This window comes from Olea europaea, chromosome 18, assembly GCF_002742605.1.
Source record: "Olea europaea var. sylvestris chromosome 18, O_europaea_v1, whole genome shotgun sequence".
Classification (NCBI taxonomy): domain Eukaryota; kingdom Viridiplantae; phylum Streptophyta; class Magnoliopsida; order Lamiales; family Oleaceae; genus Olea; species Olea europaea.
This window is the reverse complement of record NC_036254.1, coordinates 29,495,420-29,520,109: the sequence shown is the minus strand read 5'-3', so window position 1 is coordinate 29,520,109 and position 24,690 is coordinate 29,495,420. Positions and strand designations below refer to the sequence as shown.

Below are 24,690 nucleotides of genomic sequence, written 5' to 3'. Positions count from 1 at the left end.
TAAAAAACATACAAGTGATGATCGTAACATCTCCATTGTATTTTCAGTACTTCAACAACTTTGCCAATTTACACAGATAGGAATGTCGTAAAGAGACTCAATGAGTTTGAAAAGTAAGCTCGGTGAAAGGCAAACAGTCTTGATTCTTCATTGGTAGTTGTTGTCCAAGTTGTTTGCCATAGTAAAATCACTTAATGTATATAATGTCAACTTATCAATCATATCATATTATAATCTTCAAAAATATTACTACTATCAAATAATGTTTTTTTCCCTCGAGACGTGAAAAGTGTAAAATGCGTGGTAATGTTCACAGCAACTACATTGTCCTTTTAGTACTACGATATTGACATCGGTGTCATTAAAACTAAAAATACTTGCAGAAGCTTATTGACCAAAGTATACACATAAAAATGTTGTAAAGAGACTATAAATTCAAAATTGAGTTCACACTACTAGAGTAATGAAAGATTTTTGCCATGGAGGAGGAAATGGACTCCTTATATAAGAATAAGACTTGGGATCTGGTTGACAAACCTAAGGAAAAGAAATTAGTTGATTGCAAGTGGATATATAAAATTAAAGATGGGGAGGAGGGCAACAATAATGTTAGGTACAAGGCCAGACTTGTTGCTAAAGGGTTTACCCAAAAACAAGGGGTTGACTATGATGAGATTTTTTCCCCAGTAGCTAAATATACCACTATTAGATGCATTCTTGCTTTGGTTGCTCAATTTGAGTGGGAATTAGATCAATTAGATGTTAAAACTGCCTTCTTGTATGGTGATTTAGATGAATTGATCTATATGAGACAACCTGTAGGTTTTGAAAAGGGTGATCCAAATAAAACTGTGTGTTTATTAAAAAGGTCTTTGTATGGGCTAAAACAAGCTCCTAGACAGTGGTATAAACGTTTTGACTCATTTGTGTTAAAACTTGGCTTTAATAGAAGTAGCTATGACACATGTTTGTATCATAAAGGTAATGATAATAATAATTCTCTTTACTTGATTCTCTATGTTGATGATATGCTTCTTGCCAGTAGCTGCAAATCTGAAATTGAAAATATTAAACAAAAGCTTAAATTTGAATTTGAGATGAAAGATCTTGGCCCTGCCAAGAAGATTCTTGGTTTGCAAATTGTTAGAAATAAAGAAAAAGGGTTGCTGTTCTTAAATCAACAAAACTATGTGAATAAAGTTTTGAAAAAATTTAACATGTTTGAATGTAGATCAGTATCTTTACCTCTTGCAAATCATTTTATTCTTACATCAGATGTTTGCCCTAAAACTGAAGATGAATTGTCTAGAATGTCAAGAATTCCTTATGCTAATGCTATAGGATCAATAATGTATTTGATGATATGTACTAGACCTGACTTAGCCTACAGTATCAGTGTCTTGAGTAGATTTATGGCCAACCCTGGTGAAAGTCACTGGGAAGCTGTAAAATGGTTGATGAAATACTTAAAGGGAACATCTGATATAGGATTAATATTTAAAATGAATAAAGAAGGGGTAATACTAAAAGGATTTACTGATTCTGATTTTGCTGGAGATAGAGACAACAGGAGATCCACTTCATCTTACTTTTTTACCTTCTGTGGTACTGTTGTTAGTTGGAAATCTCAGTTACAAAAAATTGTTGCTTTATCCTCTACTGAGGCAGAATACATTGTTGCTACTGATGCCATCAAAGAAGGAATATGGTTAAATGATCTTTTAAATGAGCTTGGTTTTGTGAACACTAGTCCTACTTTATATTCTGATAATCAGAGTGCAATACATTTGAGTAAAAATCCCATGTTTCATGATAGAACTAAGCATATAGATGTTAAATATCATTTTATAAGAGATGTAATATCAAAAGGATTGTTAAATATTGCAAAAGTCGCTACTTTACATAATCCATCTGATATGGGAACCAAAGTAATACCTTTAAATAAGTTTCAGAACTGTTTAAAGATATTATCTATTGATTCTTTTCACTAACTGTGCAAGAACTAGAGCAAATGAAATTGTAAAATGTTGGTTAAGCTCCTGGCTGCACTATACTCAAAACTGTTGGAAGCAAGGTGGAGATTGTTGGGTTCGAACCCTGGACCTTTGGTCATATTGCTTCCACAGTTTTAAAGCTGAAATCGTGTTTAATAAGTTTGACACTTCTTTCATTTTTAAATAACAACATTATATTGGATCATGACACGTGTGATGATGGTGGCCGTTGGATCAAGCTTCTGGATGCTTCTGATATTATTTACTTTGGTTGGACTCATTTCACTCAGCTGAATTGTCATTTTTCTTCTAGGGTTTTCTCTCTGCCGGTTTGAGTTCATACGCTCCCTTTGAAAACTCTTCGTGTTTTCTCTTCTGTGATATGGTTTCTTGAGAAATAATAGTGAGAAAATACAGTAATCTCACTGTAATACTACTGATTGTATGAATGCTTAACTTTTCTGAGTGATTAGTGACAAGAATCTGAGTGATTCTTGAGTTCGGTAATTAGTGACTAGAATTTGAGTGATTCTTGAGTTCGGTAGTGCTTTGTAACAGATCTGAGTGATCTGAGTGATTCCTGTGAGAAGCATAGTTCAATCATCTTCGTGTAGAAAGAGAAGTCTCTGTGACTATCTTGTGATCTGCACTTCTGTATTTTGACTTCCATATTTTGAGTTTTTAATGCAACCGAGCTAGATCCGTTTTATAACTCAACAGGGGATTAGGTTTTAAGCTGAACCTCTGGGACTTCGACCGAAAAATCCTTGTGTTTACACTTTACTTTCTGCATTTAAATTTCAGTTTTGAATGGTTTGTGTAAATTTTGGTTTAATCGTGAATGACTTCTTTGATTAACAGATGGGGAAGATTCTATTATTGTTCTTGAAAATCTACGAACATTGTGTTGCATAAGAAATTTCAGATGCACGGAGGAGGTTGTCAAAAGAATTTCGAATCTAAAGAAATTGGAAATCTCTTATACAGGTAAACGGGAGGATTGGGGATACTACTGTCTCGATAATCTTGGCCAACTACATAACCTCCAAACGTTGAAGTGCTTCTTTTATGGTCAATCTCTCCAGATTGGCATATTCACTTTCCCGCCTTCGCTTAAGAAGTTAACTTTGCGTGGATGCAAACTTCTTTGGGAAGAGTGGAACACCGTGCTGAAATTCGAAGAGTGGAAGAAGGAGAATTTGTACGACTGAAATTGCTGCTACTTGAAAATATTGATCTGGTGCATTGTATACCTGACTCTATACACTTCCCGTTACTTGAGCACCTAGTCATTAAGGAGTTATATTGTTTGAAGAAGATCCCTAGTGGTATCGAAGAAATTCAAACTCTAAAATTGATCGACGTGCATGACTATACCATTTCAGTTGTAACTTCAGCGAAGCAAATGCCGAAGGATCGACAGGAGAACATGGGAGATGATGCCTTGACAGTTCAAATCGTTGATTAGGGTACAAATTTGTCCACTCCACAGAGTTCTAGTTTGGTTTGTTTTTACTTTTAGTTTTTGTTCTTCATTTCTTTGACGTGCAAGGTTATCAATATTATGAAATTTGTGGATTTTTTTTCTTTTTTTTTTCTCAGTAATGTTATTCATAGTTTTATCAATAATATGAAATTTGTGAATTTCTTTTTTGAGTAATGCTATTTGTAGTGAAAATTACTATTAATCGCCCCTACCTGATATACATCTAGCGATTTGTGATTTGATACATTAAATGTGGTTGTTTTTTATTGACTTATATCAAATAATAAAGTGCCACATTTATGCCACGTAAGGCAACTAGTCGTGGTCTTTACTATGAGTAGCATTATTCATTTTTTTTAAATTATAAATAAACTATAAATTTATTAAAAGTACATGTTAGCTAAAATACCACAAGTGCACAAGTCATGTACAAGTAATAAAGTTGATTAAAGATTCTGGCTTGTCAACTCCACGAATAGTTAATTTAATTCTAACAGTAAATAAAACAAAAATTGATTTTAAAAATAATAAAAATAACTTAAAATCTAACGAAAGCAACAAAAATAACAAATAATCTAAAAATTTAGGAAAATGTGGATGTTGAGATAGTTGGGATTCATGACTTCACTTAACCATGCTTTAATCAATTTCTCAACAAGAAATTTAACAAAATACTCAATAAATATGTTAAATTTGATTTTCCTACTTTAACTAATCTCCTCTCTCAAACGGAATTAGTCATAATCAATTAGTTTAATCTACTATATGTCAATTAAAATTTAAAACCCAACAAATTTTATTAAATCTTTGTGAAAATAACACAATAGGTCACTTAGGGTTAAGAGTATATCTTTATCTCGCATAAGAATCTAGGGTATTTACTATTTAGTCTAAAATACATAATAATTCTCAAAGATTGCACAAATCGCTCAACACATTCATTTAATGACTAAACAAATGAAGAGCATTAAATATAATAGTGAATTCACGTAGAAATAAGTAGCTTAATATTAAAAAATAAATATTGAAATTAATAAAGTTAGGTTAAGCGAAATAAATCAACCCAACATTAAAAACTTAAATCATTTTATATGATAAAAATGAGAAAAGTTAGAGAAATACATTCCAAGTTAAAGAAAATAATAGATAAAATAGAAGATAGAAGTAGATCCCGTCCTTTGGTTGGATTCTTGAAGAGAAAATTATCTTCATCTTGATTTTTCACTGAGATCCTCACACTTTTCTTGGATTTTTCTCCATTTCTTTTTATTGTGCTCTAGTTCTTGCTTATAATCTATACAAAATGGAGAATGAGATGAATAATGAAGGCTAAGAGCTGCAATTTGGCTATTTAAATTACTAAAACGAGCCCTAGAAAAGTCCAAAAATCATCCTAAATAGATCAGAAATTACAAAAAAGGGGAGCGAAAAATTCTGCCAGTCGGCATGAAGCAGCTCGCATGCATGGGCTTGTCCCGCATGCACGTGGGCCTTTAGCTTCCATTTTGTGGCTGAAGTCCTCAACTAATTGTACTTTGGTTTTGCACATTTTGGTCTTCAATTTTGACTTTTCTTCCAATTATGCCTCGATAAATTGCATCCACAAAGGCCTTCAACTTTTACCACTTGACACTTTGGTCCCCAAAATCCATGTTTTTGTACATTTTTAGTCCTTTTTTCCATCAATTGGCAAGTTTTGACCTATAAAAGCAAATATTATACAATTGTGAGTAGAAATTCGCTCATTTCATCAATATAAAACACATCTAGACCTCCAATAAGTATATAAACACATACTTATTAGTACGCATCTAGTAAGTCTCTATAGGATGGACTAATCCCTTGAGTGTGCATAGGTGGCACTTACCCCAAAAAATAAAATAAATAAATAAATAAAACTTGTAAATCTAATTTGTGTAGTTTAATATAATATTATTCTAATCACCTTTAATATTTTTTTATTTCAAACTTATAACAACTGGTAATATGTAATATTTTTGTATTTTAGCCCCCATTTGGTATTTCTTTTAGAGTCAAACTTTTTATTATCAAACAATTGCAGTTATTTTAAGTGCTTGATAAACTTCGAAAAAATTAATTATGAACGAATCTATAACATCTGATGACAACAGATTTTGAGAAATGGTAGGAGGTAGCTTAAATGAGATTTTGCTTTTAGCTTCTCTAATTATTCATCATTAAAATGTCAATTTTAACTCCCATGCGTGAATACAATTAATTCATTTCTGTCCTAAGTTTGTTTGTGTTTATAATATATATCTAACTCTCGTCCATAAACATTCTTTTATTTCCTAGTTTTCTTGGCCATTGACATATCAAATTTATTTTTAAATTTTATAAATTCTTCTATTTAGTGTTGGCCTAAATGTACCGAGTGGAATGGTTGGGCATAACTATCGGATTAACACATACCATATATGCAATTTCGATATTAGATTTATGCATACCATATATGCAATATACCGTATTTACGCACGCCGTATATACAAATTACTGTATATTCAGATTACCATATTTATAGCTTACCGTATTTGCAACTTACTGTATATATAGCTTACTGTATTTGCATCAGTATACCGTATTTATAACAGCTTACTATATTTACAACAACATATCGTATATATACTGAACTTGGCAAAATATAGTAAATTTAATTGCAATAAAATGAACAAATTAATCTAGTTGATCAAATAAAGCAGATTAATATTTAATAAACAGAACAAGTAAACTAATTAGTCACAACAAGAAATATTTTAACCAAGGACTGCGTGACCATAGTTTTCTTAAAACAGATTCGCCCTCTCATCACAAGTACTTGAGGGATAAATCAGACGTTTGTCTCCCGGGAAACAATGGATGAATAGTAGAATGTGAGCACCTTGAATACTACTCGAGCGAACAAAATTTGTGTTGAACAGTATCACCAACCAACTTTTGGACAGATACGAGACTGTATGCTGCATGTGAAAATTTATACAGTATACAGAAACTATGCTCTGTAAAACATGTGAAGAAATTGTATACCGTGTTCCCTTATTTTTCTTCTTGTGTAGAATTGTTAGAGATTGGGTTGTATTTATAGGCTAAATCTCATGAATGTCATTAACTCGTATATAATGACAATGAATATTGGAGTTTCGGAATTCAAACAGTCAGTTGGAGGAAAAAATTAGCAAAAGTACGCTATTCTAAGGGGTCAATTTTCACATCCGAAGCTTATTTCGGTTCGATTTGCCCCTGGGCGCACACGTAGAGAGAGTTTCTATGCTATATATGGTTACACCATTCGAAAGTGCAATCCTATTTAAGGTGGCATTTGTTTTCATAAATTTTCTATGTGGGACAACCTTAAATGGTTTTCCTTCCAACAACATAAATTTCTTTCAATTGACATACTTTGAGTTCCAATTTCTCATTCACCCGAACATAATTTTTGAAAATAAATGCATGATTTCATGTTCTCACGAAGGAGAACGCAAATCAATCTTGAACTTCCAAAATAGTCAACCGGATACCACTCAAATTTTGTGCCAAAGTTAGCCACTTAACAAATTTTTTTCCAACATTTAGTCCTTGTTTGGGCTCCATTTAATGAAATTTTGAAAAAAAAAAAAGTACTTTGGAATAGTAATTTTTTGGGAAATGTATGATTAAAAAGCAAGAAAATTTTTCGAATAATGCCCCTTGTACACTCCATGTTATACATGGAGTTTGACATTGTTTGCAAATTCAAAAATGAATCGGCGGAAAAGTGTTTTTCATTTTAAACTTGGCCATTCGTGCTGCGACAAGTGGCACAATGTCAAACTTAATGTCAAAAAGGTGTGTATGTAGCAAGATTGAAAAAATTTGGGTCTACGTGTAATATTATTTTATTGAATAATGTGCGGTTGAAAATGAAAACAAGGGCTTAATGTGTATTCAGCTTTTCCTTTTAAAATAACTATATAATATATTGTCTTTGATAAATACTTAGCTAGCTACTCTTGGAGGAATGTTTTTATGCGGTACTAACGATTTAATAACTATCTTTGTAGCTCCAGAATGTTTCAGTTTATGATCCTACCTATTATTTGAATATACCAAAAAAGGCCTTGTTTGGTTTAGTTAAAATTAATTTTTTAGTAGATTTTGATAAAAGATAACGAAATGCTTGTTTTTAAAGTTGATAAAAGTTTGGGTTCAATGAAATGCAAGACTAAAGTTAATTGTTGACTTTGACTTAGATTTTTATCAATTTTTTTAGCTAAACCAAACAGGTGATTGATAATATTACGTATTATTACAATTTTTTATTTTGTAACCATAATAATATGTAAGGAGATCATTATAAACAATGTTCATTTTAATAAATGCATAAATTAATAAAAAGAAAAAAAACACATTTTTTTACCAAACATTCAAATGCTAATTTTTGAATATAGAATAACTTTTGAGATAAAAATTTACCGAGCACTTAATTAACCCGCAGAGCACAGCTAAAGCCATTTCTATTGAAGCAATACCAAACTAAAACTTAGTATGTTTTAGTAGTTTAGAGTATTAGATCTACTAGATCTAGATATTTATTTTGTTACGTGTTTCAAAGTCATTTAAATCATTTTGCTCGAACTTAAACTTCTTTTATTATTTTGATATGGTCTTTAATTACTTTAATAAAGTAAATAAATCCTATAATTAATAAGGAATGAAGATTTTTAATCTATATATATTTGTAATGACAATTGTTGACCTCGGAAATTGGACCCTCCACGTGGCCAACCGATAGCCCCTCCACGTATTCCTCCTTACGTACAATCAACGTACGGTCAGATGCACACGGCCGAAACCAGAGTGGGTGGCGGCGGCCGTATACACTCCGACAGTCAAGTTAGGCTTAGGTGATCGGAATAGTACCAATGTTGTGCAAAATAGTGGGGAGAATAATATATATATTTGCTTATTATGGAATGTTAAGTAGTAAGAGTTTCATTACCTTTGCCTCTTATCAAGTCTTGAGTATTTATAGGTAAGAAGAGCCGTTGGATGTGGGACACGTGTATACATCTGATGGTATGAGACGTCTGTTCATAGGTGTCAATCAGCCGTGTCTAAAGAGTGGGCGGGTAATTACTTCTCCCGAGTTGAGTTGACATAAAGTTGATACGTCACATCAACTAGTCTCATGGAGATGTCAAATCATTTTAAACCTTAGGTGCAGAAAAGATTTTGAAAAATTCTCATTCTGAAATTGGCGGCGGATCCTCTGACAGAGGTCCCCGGAGTGCATTTCGCCTCGGATTAAGGGGCGAGGGCGCTTTGGTCAGTCCTGCAGAATTGTCTATGCCTCGTAGTGTGATAGTAGATCGTCATCGTTGGTGAAGTCACTTTGGAACCACTTCGGATGAGTGTTCCACACCTCGCATGATGTGGTGGTAGACTTTTCGAAGTGGTTCAGATAGGGGCGTAACAACAATTACTCTCACTCACAGCAGTTATTTGTGATTTGTGACAGTTACTGTTGTGAATCACAGTTAAAGATCATTTTTTCACATAATTATCTAGTGTTCTATAAATGAAGTCTTCTAACATTTTGCTTGTGTAAATTTTAGATGGAATTAAATTTTATATTGGACTGAAGTGCATTGCTTTGGGGGAAAAATAACCCAACTATGCAACACAAGGTACTTGAGAGTCTTGACGACTAGCCGAATTAAGTGGAACATATTTCTAGCCTTTTACAATTTGTTTTTGGATGCTCATTGTGTTACAAAATCAGTCGAGAGACTTCGCATTAATTCTCATTCGTTTTGGTCGGTGAACAACCTATAAATATTGTAAAGAGACTTTATGAGTTCAAAAAATTAGTTCATATTTCTAGAATTGTGAAAGATAGGCAAACGATTTTGATATATTCATTGATAGTTGTTTCTATGTTGTTTACTATGGTGAAACCACTTATTGCATATGATGTCAAGTTTTTTATCATGCAAAATTAATGTATGGTCTTTAAAAGTGTTATCAATAATACATAATGTTGTCGCGAAACGTGAAAACTCCAAAACATGCACATATTAATGGTAATGACTCCATTGCCATATTAATACTAATACGGTCATAGCCACGTCGTTACAACTCAAAATGCTTGCAAATGCTTATTTGACAAATGCACTTACTTAGAAATATTGTAAAATGAAACTCGATGAGTTCGAAAAATTAATTCGCGTTTCTTGGATAAAGAAAGATAGACAAACAATCTTAATTCATTTATTGATTATTGTTTCCATGTTGTTTACTGTAGTGAAACCACTTAATAATGTCAATTTTTCCATCATACCAAATTAATATATGATCGTTAAAAATGCTATTTATAGCAAATAATGTTGTCTCGAGACGTTAAATGTAAAAAACATACAAGTGATGATCGTAACATCTCCATTGTATTTTCAGTACTTCAACAACTTTGCCAATTTACACAGATAGGAATGTCGTAAAGAGACTCAATGAGTTTGAAAAGTAAGCTCGGTGAAAGGCAAACAGTCTTGATTCTTCATTGGTAGTTGTTGTCCAAGTTGTTTGCCATAGTAAAATCACTTAATGTATATAATGTCAACTTATCAATCATATCATATTATAATCTTCAAAAATGTTACTACTATCAAATAATGTTTTTTTCCCTCGAGACGTGAAAAGTGTAAAATGCGTGGTAATGTTCACAGCAACTACATTGTCCTTTTAGTACTACGATATTGACATCGGTGTCATTAAAACTAAAAATACTTGCAGAAGCTTATTGACCAAAGTATACACATAAAAATGTTGTAAAGAGACTATAAATTCAAAATTGAGTTCACACTACTAGAGTAATGAAAGATTTTCAATTGATTAGTAATTGTTTTCATGTTATTTACTTTAGTTAAAACTACTTAAATGTACATAATGCAACATTTCCATCATTCTAAAATAACCTACGAACGTTAAATATATAACATTGTCTTGAGACTTGAAAAGTTCAAAAATGTACATGTAATGATCGTAACAACTCCATTGTCATTACACAATTATGATAAAGACTATGAAATCATTATAGCTCAAAAACGCTTGAAAAGACTTATTTGGCTAATGCACATGCTTATAATGAGTTTGAAACGTGTGTTCACACTCCTAGAATACTAATAGATAGGTAAACTATCTTAATTCATTCATTTTTTTCTATGTTGTTTACTATGGTGAAATACTTAATGTACATAAAAATGTTAACATTTCCATCCTACCAGATTAACGTATGATCATTAAATATGTTATATAAAGTACATAATGTTTTCAATAGTCATGAAAAGTCTAAAAAGAGCATGTAATAATTGTAACAACTATATTATGGTTTTACTATTACAATAACGGTCATCATATCGTTACATCTCAAAACTATTGCAAAGAATTATTTGAGCAATAGACGTACCTATAAATATTGTAAAGAGACTTAATTAGTTTGAAAAGTGAGCTCATACTCAGGGGCGGACCGATATGGGGTCAAATAACCCCACAGTTTTTTGAAATTTTTTTTTTTTTTGGTTGAAAACTTAATTTTCTGCCCCAAAAAGTCCAAATCCTAAATCTATATCTATATCACATGGTCCATATCCATTATTTAGTCCATAGATATATCATATAATCTACCGATTTCTTTCCAAAGTGCAAATATCGAACATGAATAGCAAACAACCGATTTTTCCTTTTTGTTCATGACACGATGTTCGAAAAAAAAAATAATTTTTGACCCCACAGTCCGAATTGTCTGAGTCCGCTCCTGCTCATACTCCTAGAATGGTGAAAGATAGGAAAATGATCTTGATTCATTCATTGACATTGGTTTTGAGTTGTCCACTATATTGAAACCACGTAATGTATCTAATGTCAATTTTTTCATCATACCAACTTACGATTGTTAAAAATGATATTGATAGCCAATAATATTGTTTAGATATATAAAAAGTGTAAAACTTCTAGGGAATGACTATAACAACTTCATTGTTGTTTTAAATCTGCGATAATGAACTCATGTTGTGAAATTCAAAATGTTTGCTAATGCTTATCCGATGAATTCACATATTTAAATTTTGTAAGGGACTCGATGAGTTTGTAACATGAGCTCATACTTCTAGAATAGTAAAAGATACGCAAACGATCTTGGTTCATTAACTGGTTGTTTTAATATAGTAAATCTGCTTAATATACGTAAAAATGTAAAATGTGTAAGAAATGATTGTAATGATTCCATTGTGATTTCAGTATTAAGATAATGACGCTTGTGACATTACCGCGCATGATGATTACAAGGCTTGTTAACAATAGATATATTTTTTTTTTTTCCATCACACATTCAATACATTACCAAGAAGCACATTTTCAAAAGGTACTATTATCCGTTCAATCAATCTAGCTAACAAGAATATTCGACAAAAAGTAATATTGAATTCAAAACTATCTCAAAAGTCAACTTCTTACATAGTGTCATTATCTTTATTAATTTATTATTATTATTTTTTTATTAATACCCATTGTTAACGCTCCCCCATAAATTTGTGACTTTTCAATTTTAGGGGAACATGTACAACAAGAGGGAGGAAAAAAAGCGAGTAAAAATTGAAGAAGAAAAGTACAACTATTTGAAGCGAAGCAAAACAAAATGGCGGGATAAATAATTCCTCTCTTCAATTGAAACCCTTTCATCAGAGATCCACAAATTCGCAGGCAGAATACAAATTTTTCACATAGATGCAGATGCAGAGCGAAGGAGAGAACAGTGTATGAACTCGAATGGCGGAATTTCGGTTAATATGCGAGAGAGATATACCCATTCGGCAGCAGGGGATCGATTCCACAGTTATCTAGAATCAGAATCTCTTCGATTCGGTCAAGTCCAAAGCCCGACAAGCCATTCATCCTCAAGGCGAATTTTTTATCACATTTTTTGAAATTACAAAATTTTGGCTGTAATTGGGGTTTAATCACTGCTTTAGGGTATAGACACGTCTTGCTTAATTGGTAAAGAATATTGCTTTTATTAGCTAGAAGATGTTATGAGATCTATATTAGGAATTATTTAGGTTGTGGGATCCTCTTATTTTTCTGATTACGTGAAGATTCTGTTTTTTGTCCTTAATTTTTGTATTGAACTCCATCAAAAAGATTGGGGAAGCTTAAAACTGAGTTGAGAGAAGCTGATGATGCTTTGGTGAAAGCTCTAGCCGGTACACACACTCTCTCTCTCTGGATGTGCACGTATTCTAATGTCCGTTCCGTTGCATATGTTGTTAGAAAAATAATTAGTTACAGCAACTTGTAGAACAGTAAAATGTAGAAATAAAACTTATCGACTTTTTGAATCTCGTAACAGCATGATGTCATAAAGTAAAATTGTCTGTTGATAATTGCTGCACCTCCGCGGACAATTATTTTCAGGATACAACGATCACAAGTCACTTGTACAGTAATCACAAATGATTTTTTGGAACTGTCAAGTGTACTCCAACAAAAAAATAAAATTCTAGTATAAAATTTCAGAATATGAGAAACTATACTATTGTTTTTTATTTGTATTTTTGGCAAACGAGATGGGTGGATATATAGGCAGAATGGATTCAATCATCTCTACCATGATTCAGAAATATTTGCAAAATTTACTGACTAGTGAATAATGGGTTGTTAAAAATGGTTATATAATACTGGCTCTTTTGATTCATTATATAATTTTGAAAATGGCTAAAATAAAGTAAAAAAAAAAAAAAAACTATTTTAGTCAAGGAAACCCAATAGCTCAAATCAAAGACTTTTAAATTATTGCGTGAAAAGTGACCTGAACCCCTGACCTCTTATACAAAAGTCACATTTTTCATCACTTGGACACTTTATTTAAATTGATTATATTTTTCACATTTTATATTTACAATATAAATATCCAACATATAAACGGTTAAAATCGTTGGTTTTTCGGCAACATATTGGATTTTTGGAGAAGGAAAACATCTTTGTGTTTTACTGTATTACAAATGTCTATCTGTTACACTAGTTTGATAGCTACAAGTCCTGATATGGTTAATAAAATATTAAATGCTTTGAGAAACCTTGTTGTTTTGGAACTTTAGATGGGTTTTGCTTTGGGCAACTCCAACGCTAACACCATTATACCATTTTGTACCATTTTTTGGTACAAAGTTGTTTTTAGTGCAAAGTGAATAGTGTTGCACCATAATTGCAAAAAATGGTGTAAAGTGAATAGTGTTGTACCATTTTTTGCACCAAATGGTGCAATGTCCGTTTTGCCCTTATTTTTTATTTTTCAAATATAATGGTTAAGGCTATTTGTGTCATTTTCGTTCTACAATGATGATGATGATGATAATAATAATAATTAATTACACTATTAATTATATTATTAAAGTTTATTATTTTTAATAATATAATCAATAATAATTAAAGTAATTGTTAATTTAACGTAAAGTTTATTATTTTTGTAAATTTAACGTAATTGTTTGTCATAAATTAATAATATAATCAGTTAATTTCGTCAATTTAACATAATATATAAAACATGTGAATAATTTAGTAATAAATATATTTTTTAATTTAACGAAGTTATGATTTAGTAATTTATATAGTTATAAAATAAATAAATAATTATTTTAAATAAATATATTGACAAAAATCGAAAGAATGAATAAAATAATAAAGTACTGTTTATTTGGTGTAAGTTTTGGTGTAATGGTTGAAGAAGAATTTTGGTTTGGTGCAAATTTTAGTGCAACGCTAGATATGACTTCATGGGAGATGAAAGACGAATGTCTTGGTTTATTGTATGATCACAGGAAATTATTGCAGATACTTTGGATCTTATTTTAGATTTTTAGCGTGGTTATTTTTCCTTGTTTCAACTTGATTGTTGGATTATTTTACTCGAGGTTGCTAGAAAAAAATTGTAATTTTGAAAATTGTCATTCAGCTTTGCATTTTTCAGATTTCTTTTCTATGAATTTGAAAATTGTAATTTTGAATTTTGATGAATCTGAAAATGATAGTGTTCTACAAGGAAGAAAAAGAAGGGCCTATGTGAAAAACATGGGATATGAAAAAGGTGTGAAAAAAGGATTAGCTCTATTTCTAACGGTTTAATGCGAGTTTTAAGTGTCAAAAAGTGGGTTAGGTGGCAAAAGACATTTCTATGCGTTTAAAGACTGGCCTTTTATTTATTTTATTTTTTAAAGGTTAAACAAACTAATTAAATAAACATACTAATTTTTTCGTACAATTTATCTCACTCTCTTTTTGTACAAAAGATTAATTGCCCAATAATTAATTTATTTGTACAACATTGCCGACAATGTTGGTTGTGGCAAAAAAAAAAAAAAAAAAATAAGTGTTGAATAGAAAAGATAAATTGTTTTTTAAATTTGTCTAATAACAATATGTCACGTGATATATTATCAAAATTATTGTACATCAAGCATTGCTCTTAATGCAGTGATATTAGGGATGACCCTTAAAGCAATTGTAGAGTATTTTATGATATCAATTTTTATTTTTATTTTTTTCATTTTCTTGGATTTTATCATGAATTTTGTCACCGTGAGAGTTAGACACGACATGCAGGATCATAACATTTCTGGTAATCAGGACTCCTATATGTTACGGATCGAACGTCTAAAAATCTTGGACTATCGAGACCAATATTTGATAACATAAAATAAAAAACGAAGAACAAATAATGAAAACGTGATTTAGAGTTGTGCACTTTCAATGGGGGTGCTTTGTTTACTTGCTGCAGCAAAGCTTGACTATATTATAAGAAAAAGGATTACAACAATATTTTTGAAATTTCGTCTCGATCACTTTTTTAACTCTTTATTGAAAAAGATTAACTCATATCCTATGAAGAGAAAATTTATTAAAATAACATAATATATGTACGTACTACTAAATTAATACACGTCTATAGTATTGTAATACAATTTTGCCCTCAAATTCAAACATTTTGGCAGTTGAAGAGAAAAAGAAACAATATAATTAAACTCCACAAATTGAAGACTAGGTATACACTAATCTTATATTTTTCTATGGAATTGTAAGCTTTTTTGCACTTCTACTCGAGTATCTCAATCAAAATGTCTCGAAATTGACAAAAATGAAAAGTAAGGATGGCTGGATTTGACATGATATACAAGTTGAAAGACTTATAATTTGCGTGACAACGAATAGATAATTTAACTTATAATTCGTCTTTAATGAATTTTATATATAATCCAATACTACTACATTTATATTGTTTTACGAAATTTATATAAATATATTAGAGAGGAAGATAGAGAAAATTGAATATACTAAAATAAAAAATAGAACTAAATAAATTGTTGACTCAACAAGTCTAATAGTTGCCTCGGATCTAGATGGGGCTCTAGACAACCTTCTACCATATTATCCTGGCATGGTTCTATCAAATAACGCGGGGGGTGATTTTTCTTAACATACCTATTCAGTTATATGGCATATTTTTAAAGTGATTAACATTAGCATTAAGGATGTTCTAAGCAGCGTTGTTTAGTCCACATTTAAATGTTTACTGCACCACAATTATGTTTACTGCACCACATTTAAATTATAATGACAGTCCCCAACTTTTTTTCATTGTTACATTTATTTCCTTATATTTTTCGTTGGATGCTTATCTTTAACATTCAAATAATTAGCATATATTGTCTAAGGGGTTAGTATCTATCCAAATTTAGCATGGCTTGAAATTAAGGGCAAATATTTTATCAATTTTTTTATTTGTTATTTTTTCTTATCTACGAGGCAAATAAATCTTTTTATGTCCTCTTAACATATTTTTTGAGGAAAAAAGATCATCAGGGACAAATGTGTTAATTACTGAAAGTTTGAGGATAAATGTGAGAAAACAAAAGTTGGAAACATATATGCTAAAATATGAAAAGACTGACAACCTTTATTTCAATTTAAATTACTGATTCTGAAACTTTCTCATTTTTGATTTTTAACTGAAAGTTGAAATGGCAAGGCTCAAGCTGTACATTATTGCAAAAGCTACAAGAATGCAAATTTAAATTATAAATGGTTATAATTCTATAAGAATGTCATTCAATCATTTGACAAATGGTTATTAAGTGTAAATATTCTGTAATGCACAAAAAATTTGGTGCGAATTTAATTATCCATTTCATGCAATGTTAGCATAGGAGACGCTCTTAGTTTATGCTAAGCAACTTTAACATAACAAATCAATTGAGATCATGATAAATGTTTTCCGTTGTGTGGAAAATATTGTTTTATGTTAATTATTTGTTGGATTGTAAGTGTGCACTCTTTTTAGTCGAGTGATGACCGTGGTTTTAATCATATAGCAAGACTGTTGATCAAGAAAGGAATAATGCTATTTGTAGTCGTTCACTGTGGCAGTCGCCCTACGTGGCATACATATGGCAGGTGGTTATTTGATGCATTAATGAATAAAAAAATTACCATATTAATGTATCAAATAATCACCTGCCATGTGTATGCCACGTAGAGCGACTACGAATAGCATTACTCTCAAGAAAGACAATGATTTTTAATACAGTTTTCATAACACAAAGCACATTTAAAATAATCCATATTCCAACGTCTCAAAACTAGAAGAAAAGACAAGATCAAAACAAAAATTTGTATGCTAACTAGGAAACTGTGCCTTTAGTCATTGAATTTGTATCTCAAAAAAGCTTTTTCAAATAGAACTCTTCGACATCCGTTTTAATGGTAAACCATTAAACTTGAACGCTTCAGCTTCTGTAAGAGTACATGAATTAATAGAAGCCTCCTTATTATAAAAACCTCGAATAAATTGGTTAGTAGAATAACATAGTTGTAAAAATTTCTTCTTTTAACAAAAGGTCAAATGAACTTTTCATATATTTGTCAAATAGAACTCTTCGACTTCTGTTCCAATAGTAAACCATTAAACTCTTCAACTTCTGTTACAGTACATGAATTACTGGAAGCATCCTTATTATAAAAACCTGGAATATGATAAAAAAATATTTTTAACAAAGGTTAAACGAACTTTTTATGTATTTGATTGTATGATCATGATTTCTCTCTATATGGGCCAATTTGACATGGCTTTTGAGAAGTCAAAGGAGATTTTGAAAACTAAAAGTTGTTTTTGAATCAGATTAGCTAATTTTATGAAGTGGTTCTTCTAGTTCAAGAGCAAAGGCAATAATCATTCCAAACAAGTCCTATATTTATCAAACATTAATCCAGAACAAAAATTGATTCTTTTTCTTCTAAATAAATTATTGTATGATCAATCTTTTACATGGGTACTAGCTAGTTTTATACCTTGATGTATGTATGTACACACTTGAAAATATGCAATCCCTGCCTCCCTATTCTTGCAGCATTTGAATACTTTCTCTACAAACGCCTTTCTAATTTTATTTATTTTTTGCCTTGTGTATTTTTTAGCAGATAATTTGAGTCCAGAAATTGGGTGGAAGTGTAATCAGCGATGAATCTGATTTTGGTTGGCCTTCAGATATAGTTCGAACTATAGTTTTAGTTGGAAAAACTGGTAATGGAAAAAGTGCCACGGGGAACAGCATCCTTCAACGTAAGGAATTTAGGTCGACTCCTTCATCTTATTCTGTTACCCGTACTAGTGAGCTGAAGACATTGTTAATGGAAGATGGCCGGAGGTTGAATGTCATTGACACTCCAGGTACAGAATACTTATAGTAAACATCTTTATTTGTCAATGAGAAAATATAGGAAAATGCCTGCCCGTAACCCAGCAGATTGCATAGTCCCATTCAGTGTCAACCATTATTTATGCCTCTTTTAATGTAACTACTATATATTTTTCCCATTTGAAAAATGCAGGTTTGCTAGATATTTCTGTTGACGCTGAATCTATTGCAAAAGAAATTATTAAGTGCGTTGATATGGCAATCGATGGTATTCATGCTTTTCTTTTCGTTCTGTCTGTCCGGATTCGCTTTTCAAGAGAATAAGAATATGCTTTTAAGTGCTTGTTCGAATTGTTCGGTAGCAAAATTAGTGACCATATGATAGTAGTTTTCACTGGTGGAGATAAAATTGACTACCCGGATAACTATCTGCATGGCTGCCCAGAGCCTATGAAGGTAAGTTGCTATTGTTGTCCAGTTAAACTTATAGTAATCTAATTAGGTACATCAATATACTCCTCATATGGTGTTAACACAACGGTCAATTTTATTGTTTCCATAGTAAAATAGATTAATGAATTTGAATAGTCATGATAATGCTCTTTCTGAAATTAATAATTGTTACTGATCATTGGTGTAGGTTATTCTTGAAATGTGTGGGAATCGTCGGGTGCTCTTTGATAACAAGACAGTAGATAACTGGATGAAATCTGAACAAATGACGGATCTTCTTTACCTTGTAAATGAGGTCGTAGATAAAAATTCTGGAAAGCCATATACAAATGAGCTTTTTCTTAAATTTCAGGTGTGTTTTTTTTCAGTAGTTTCTTCTTTGACGAAGATTTTCCTATTGATGGTGATACTTAAATTTGGCATTTACCTTTAAATATGAGAGTTAATCAATATATATTCTTTGGCATGCTCGATAAGTCACAATTTTCCACTGGGCAAATACCTTGAAGAAAATTGTCTTGTTGACTGTCATTGGAGGCATTGTAGTTCAAATAAGATACAGCTGGTGATCGAAGTTCATTGGAAAAAGTAATTGATTGTTTCAATAAATATGTCAGTCATCTCTGATATGTGATTGGTACTTAAAACATTTTGGTTTCGTTTTTGTCGAAATTATTGCTTCCAGGTCTCAAGGCTAAAGGAGACCACTGATGCTCTTGAAAAGCGGTTGTCTGAAGAGACAGCTTCAAGTAGGAATAAGCTGAAGGAGACCACTGATGCTCTTGAAATGCAATTGTCCGAAGAGAAAGCTGCAAGGAGGAATACTGAGAACTAAGTACTTAAGCTGGTGGAGAAGTTAGAGGAGTTGCGGAAGCAAATTGGAAGTGGTATATGTGTGATTTTGTGAGGATTTTGTGAGGAAGATCATGTGGATCATATATTTATATATTTTGCGGGGAGTACTTATAACGTAACAAACTTGGAAGTGTGTTTTTATTTGCTATGCTTTTACTTTTGGTCTCTTAAGGTTGAAGGATGCTACAGTTTTTAAAGTTCGTGGTGAAGTTGCGTTCGAACGTTCACTTAGTGTATGTTGGTTATTGGTCATGTCTCTTGGACTTCTACTTATCTATAAAATATATAAATAGTCTTGTTTGCAGATGTGGGATGCCAATGAATAGTGATAGCATATATCTTCGTTCTCACCGACAAGTGAGCAATGCACACAAATCAGTCTTATGATTCTTCAATAAGGTTTTCTTGCTATATTAGCAATGACAAGTTTTTTGTCCCGTAGGAAATCAGGCCTACATAAATTAAAGGCATATATTGAGTTGTGTTTTATCTGGAAATGTGCAAGATGGTTAACAGCCATGGAATTATCATTATCAATGAGTATTATTGTCCAAATAACCTCTCCACTTGATATATTTGTTATTTTTTAAATAAAAAGTCACGATAAAGTAGTGTTCAAAGTAGATGAGGACTATTTTTAGACAATTATACCCACCATACATTTATCCCGTGCTTGTTGTACTGCCTTTAACTCTATTCACTATTTAGACGTTTTCAATCAAATTGGAAAACCGTGCAAATAATTTTAAGAGGTTAGGGAGACAAATTGGCACAAACTAAAGATTGAAGACAATAATGTCACATTTAATAAAGGTTGGGACTGAAAGGAATTTACCCTGCCCAAATTCTCAATTCCCCTCCTTTTCCCGTCTGATTTTGCTCTTGCCATCCCCAACGGCCAAACGTAAACCTTCAAGTTGAGTAAACTAAGGTTTAAAATTTCACTTGGTATTCAGATATCGATGGCATCAAATGATCATCTCGACGACGTAATTGCTCTTAATGTCAATACATTTTGGCGCTCCAGTTTTCTATTAATTTATTCGTTGAATTTTAATTTTTTTTTTTAAATACTATGTTTCTTGAATGATCACAGGACGATGATTTTGGAGGCGATTTTTCGGGAGGCAACAGTACGAGGCGGCCAGGTGTTCTCAAATTGCTCGATTAACTTAATAAAAATGTCTTCTTGATGAATAAATACTTATTTTTCAATATATTCATTGTTGGAATGTGGTTTATTAGCTAATAAGAGAAGCTTTGGAGATCTTGACGACAATGAAGATGATATTTTTGGCTCAAAAAAGGTGCCTTTTACTGCCATTACCAATGTGTACACTATAACTTATCTTTTTTATTTGCTAGATTTTTGCCTTTAAAACCTATATTACTCTGTTTTATGGCTTCATTGCTCAATTAAAACATGTACATGCGATTATGATTATGATCATGTACATTGTGGTATGGAAATTGAAATTGAGAGCTTTGTTAAGAATTATGCAGATTGTATCTGGTTGATGTAAATAAGATTTTTGTAAGTTTTTCCTTGCCGTTTAAAAGGAAAAGGAAATACTTGCTGGTTATGCCTTTGGGGCTTTATTTATCCATTAAGTTTGTGATGTCTCAATTCTTGCTTTAGTGCCTTTGTTATGGCTGTTGGATTCTGGTACCTGACTTCATTTTGTTTGTTGACACTAAAGGCTAACCTGAAAGTAGAAGAAACTGCACCAGGCGTGGCAACAGGAATGATTTTATCTCTTCGTGAGAGGTTTTGTTTATCATATTGTAACAGAATATGCTTTCCAGAAGAATATGGACTAAATTTATAGAAAGATAAAAATTGATGTCCTTGTCATAGAATGTGTAAGACTTATGTAGTATCTTTCTTGTGGCATGTCTTTGCAGCCTTCAGACCTGTAAGAATGAACTCAAAGATTGTCAGGTATTTTCATTTTTATGCTGATTATGCTTCTTCATTTTTCTGTCTACTATGCTCTCTCTTGGTTTCCAATTTTCTATTTTTTTCCCCATCCGTTCAGTTTGGTTAGTCTGAAATATTGAGCATTTAATTTATCCGAATGAGTCAGTCAACAGATTCTAGCTAAATTTTCTTCATGATGTTGAAAATTTTGTTGGTAAATTGGTTGTGGTATTTGGTTTCAGACAGAAATTCAGTAGGCTAAGTCTGAGATTCAAGAATGGCGTTCATCTTTTCAGAATGAGTACTTCATACCCTCAGGCACAACTCTTGGTTAGCTTGTCTTTTATCTAGCTTTTATTTTTGGACTCCTGTAACTAAAGCATCATTCACTTTTTGAATTATTTCTTCCTCTGAAGAGAATTATTTTTCTAATTTTCTGCTAGAACCAAGATTAGTAGTCGACTACCTTCAGAACCTGAGATCCTCTGAGGAGTCTTTCCGAGAGCAGGTTTGTTTTGAACACACATGTTATTTAGATTTACAAGTTTTTAGGTAATAGTTTATTGAGATTTTCTAAATCTTTTTGTTATCAGCTTGAGAAAGCAAAGAAAAAAGAAGCTGCATTCATTGTGACCTTTGCGAAACGAGAGCAAGAGATAGCTGAGTTGAAGGTAAGAAGTCATCCGTTGCTAAGCTTTTCTTAAATTTTTATTGTGTGGTATGTTGATGCATAAAGACTGGTCTATTGTCGATCTGAATTTTTATGTTGGCTTTTCTATTCTTGACCTACATTCTTATATCCTCTTCTCTGAATTTTATATAGTCTGCGGTTCGAGATTTGAGAGCTCAGCTCAAACCACTATCAATGCAGGTGCTTTGCATGTGATAGAATTTGTCTTTTGTGATATTCATTTCAGTGGCGACTTTCACTCTTTCAGAAAAAAATATGTATATGATACAGTATGCTGTTTGAGATTTGAGATGTACACTTAAGTTTCTCTCAACTTCATACTTGTTTATTTTCATGTGGATAAACTTCTGTACAACCATTGATTTCATTCACTATCAAAGTCTCTCTATGTCGCTTCTTCTACTTCTCTCTTTCTTTTTAGGTTTGACATGATTTGATCAATATCAATTGATAGTTCTGATTATCTTCTTGCCAAATATTGTACTCCCATTGCAATGAAATTTTTTATAGAAAGGTAATTTACAGATTAATCAGGAATTTTTTCTTTATTATATTATATTTGCCATTTTTCTAATCTTTTAACATTATAACTAGTTTTGTAAAGACATGCGGCAAAGATGCTGCAAATTAAATCCATAGTCAAGTTCTAAAAATCGTCAGCTTGTCCTCTTTATTGTTGTTTGTTTGGTTTGTTCAGTTCCTTACCCAAGAGTTATGTAGATTCTATGTAGGTTAACCCATGATGGAAGAATATTGTATGAGGGGTAAGTGTAATTGCTGTTATGCGTATGAAGACATGAACTATCCTCATGAGAATGGCAACAAAAAGATGTTTACTGCCCCCAACCCCTGCAGGAAAAAAGAGAGAGAGAGAATCATCAGCTGAAAATAGTTTAGAAAACTTGTTTTTATAGTGGAAACATTAGAACTGATTGGAATGCTATCTTATCAACTCCTTTACTTGTGGAACTGAGACCAAATAGAATGGATTTGAAGAATCTTTTGATGTAAAAGATGATCCTGTAGATAAATTTATATGGTACTCTTCTTTGATGATATTTACCTTGGATAAACTTGATGGGCAAGGAGGTTATTACGATTGAAGGTACTTCTTTTATAATTTCAATTCTAATGATATATGAAATATGTTTCAATAAATATTATATTGCCGATACGGTTAATTTCTAATTGCTGTAATTTTATGGACTGCCTCGTAGGTTTGCCTTTTAGCTTGGTTCATTTAGATATGGTCTCTCGCTCTCTGCTAAAAATTTTTTCATTGTAATCGTAAACAAAAGTTCTGTACAATATGATTACTTGATGAATAATTTGGAGGAAATATTGTTCTGATCATAGTGCTGCAATTCTTAATTTTTGCATACATATATGGCGTATTTCAGATAGCAATTTGATGCTAAGAGTGTTGGAGATTGTGCAATTTAAAAATTGGTTTTATTGGAGAACGGATGGTACGCTAAAAAATAAAAAGTGGGACAGTTATCTTTGCTGTCAATCAACGTGAGGATAGTCTCATTTTGTTATAATTTGGCATTGCTGATAGCACGGCATCAGATGCAACTGAGACTAATTATGATGCACATGCTAGTAACGTAGGTCACACGAATGATGTTTATTTGCTCAGTTATTGTTGTGTGTCTTAATGCTGAAAAAGCGAAGTGCAGAGCAAATTTCGCCAAGCTTAAAAATAAGTAATGTAACTTTTTTATTTCCAAACACATGTTTGGTAAATGACTTTTTTCTAACTTTTGAATAACAAAAGTTACTTGAAAATAACTCTTACCTGAATGTCAAATTATTCCAATTTTGATCAACAATAAAAAAATTACCTATTTTAAAATTTATTTACTTATTAGTGAACTTAGTCAAACATGCCCTTTCTTTAAGATTGGATATCTAATTTCTATCTGGCATAATTATCTCAATGATAAGAGATGGTCTACTTTATGATGCTCGGACTCTCCAAAAATGGCGAAGTATCTGTGTCGACACGACATGACACGGATACTGACATGGGATATGTGTCGGATTCTCGATTTTGAACTTGGACACGGATGGAAAAGGGAGGAAAAAAATGGACAGTGGAGTATTGCTTTTGGCTTCCATTTGAGGTGGCAACGACCATTTGTTTAGAGTGTTATAGAAATATGCAGATATTTACGGAGGATTGTAGCAACATATGCAGAAATTTGCAGAAAAGGGAAGAGAGTTGGAGAAGAAGACGAAAGGTTGTAGGTGTGTATTAAATGGGTTTCTACGGAGCCCAGTGAAGAAGTTAAAGGAATGAAGGAAGAGGAAATTACACTGTTCCCGGTATTTTAACTTTACAGTGCAAAAATCTGGTATGAAGTTTTGTTATTCACAAATCCGGGATGAATATGATAATTAAATTTCTTCCCCAATTCCAACCCTAACCATTCAATTCACCCTCTCTCTCTCTCTCTCTCTCTCTCTCTCTCTCTCTCTCTCTCCAGGTACCAATGTTTATATAGGTTATGAAATATAAAGTGGCACCAGAACAACCATTCGATGGCGGC

The 24,690-nt window shown here is 31.9% G+C and overlaps 1 protein-coding gene across 1 annotated transcript; it reads left to right on the top strand.

Moving 5' to 3' along the window:
- Window positions 1-14,241: 14,241 nt before the first annotated feature.
- On the top strand, window positions 14,242-19,534 carry LOC111366982 (immune-associated nucleotide-binding protein 1-like). Its single transcript, XM_022987658.1, is given in 7 exon segments — window positions 14,242-14,326; window positions 14,495-14,643; window positions 17,508-17,576; window positions 18,013-18,247; window positions 18,409-18,671; window positions 18,856-19,020; window positions 19,354-19,534. Coding segments are annotated over 7 exon segments (1,116 nt in total). The 3' UTR covers window positions 19,504-19,534.
- Window positions 19,535-24,690: the final 5,156 nt, after the last annotated feature.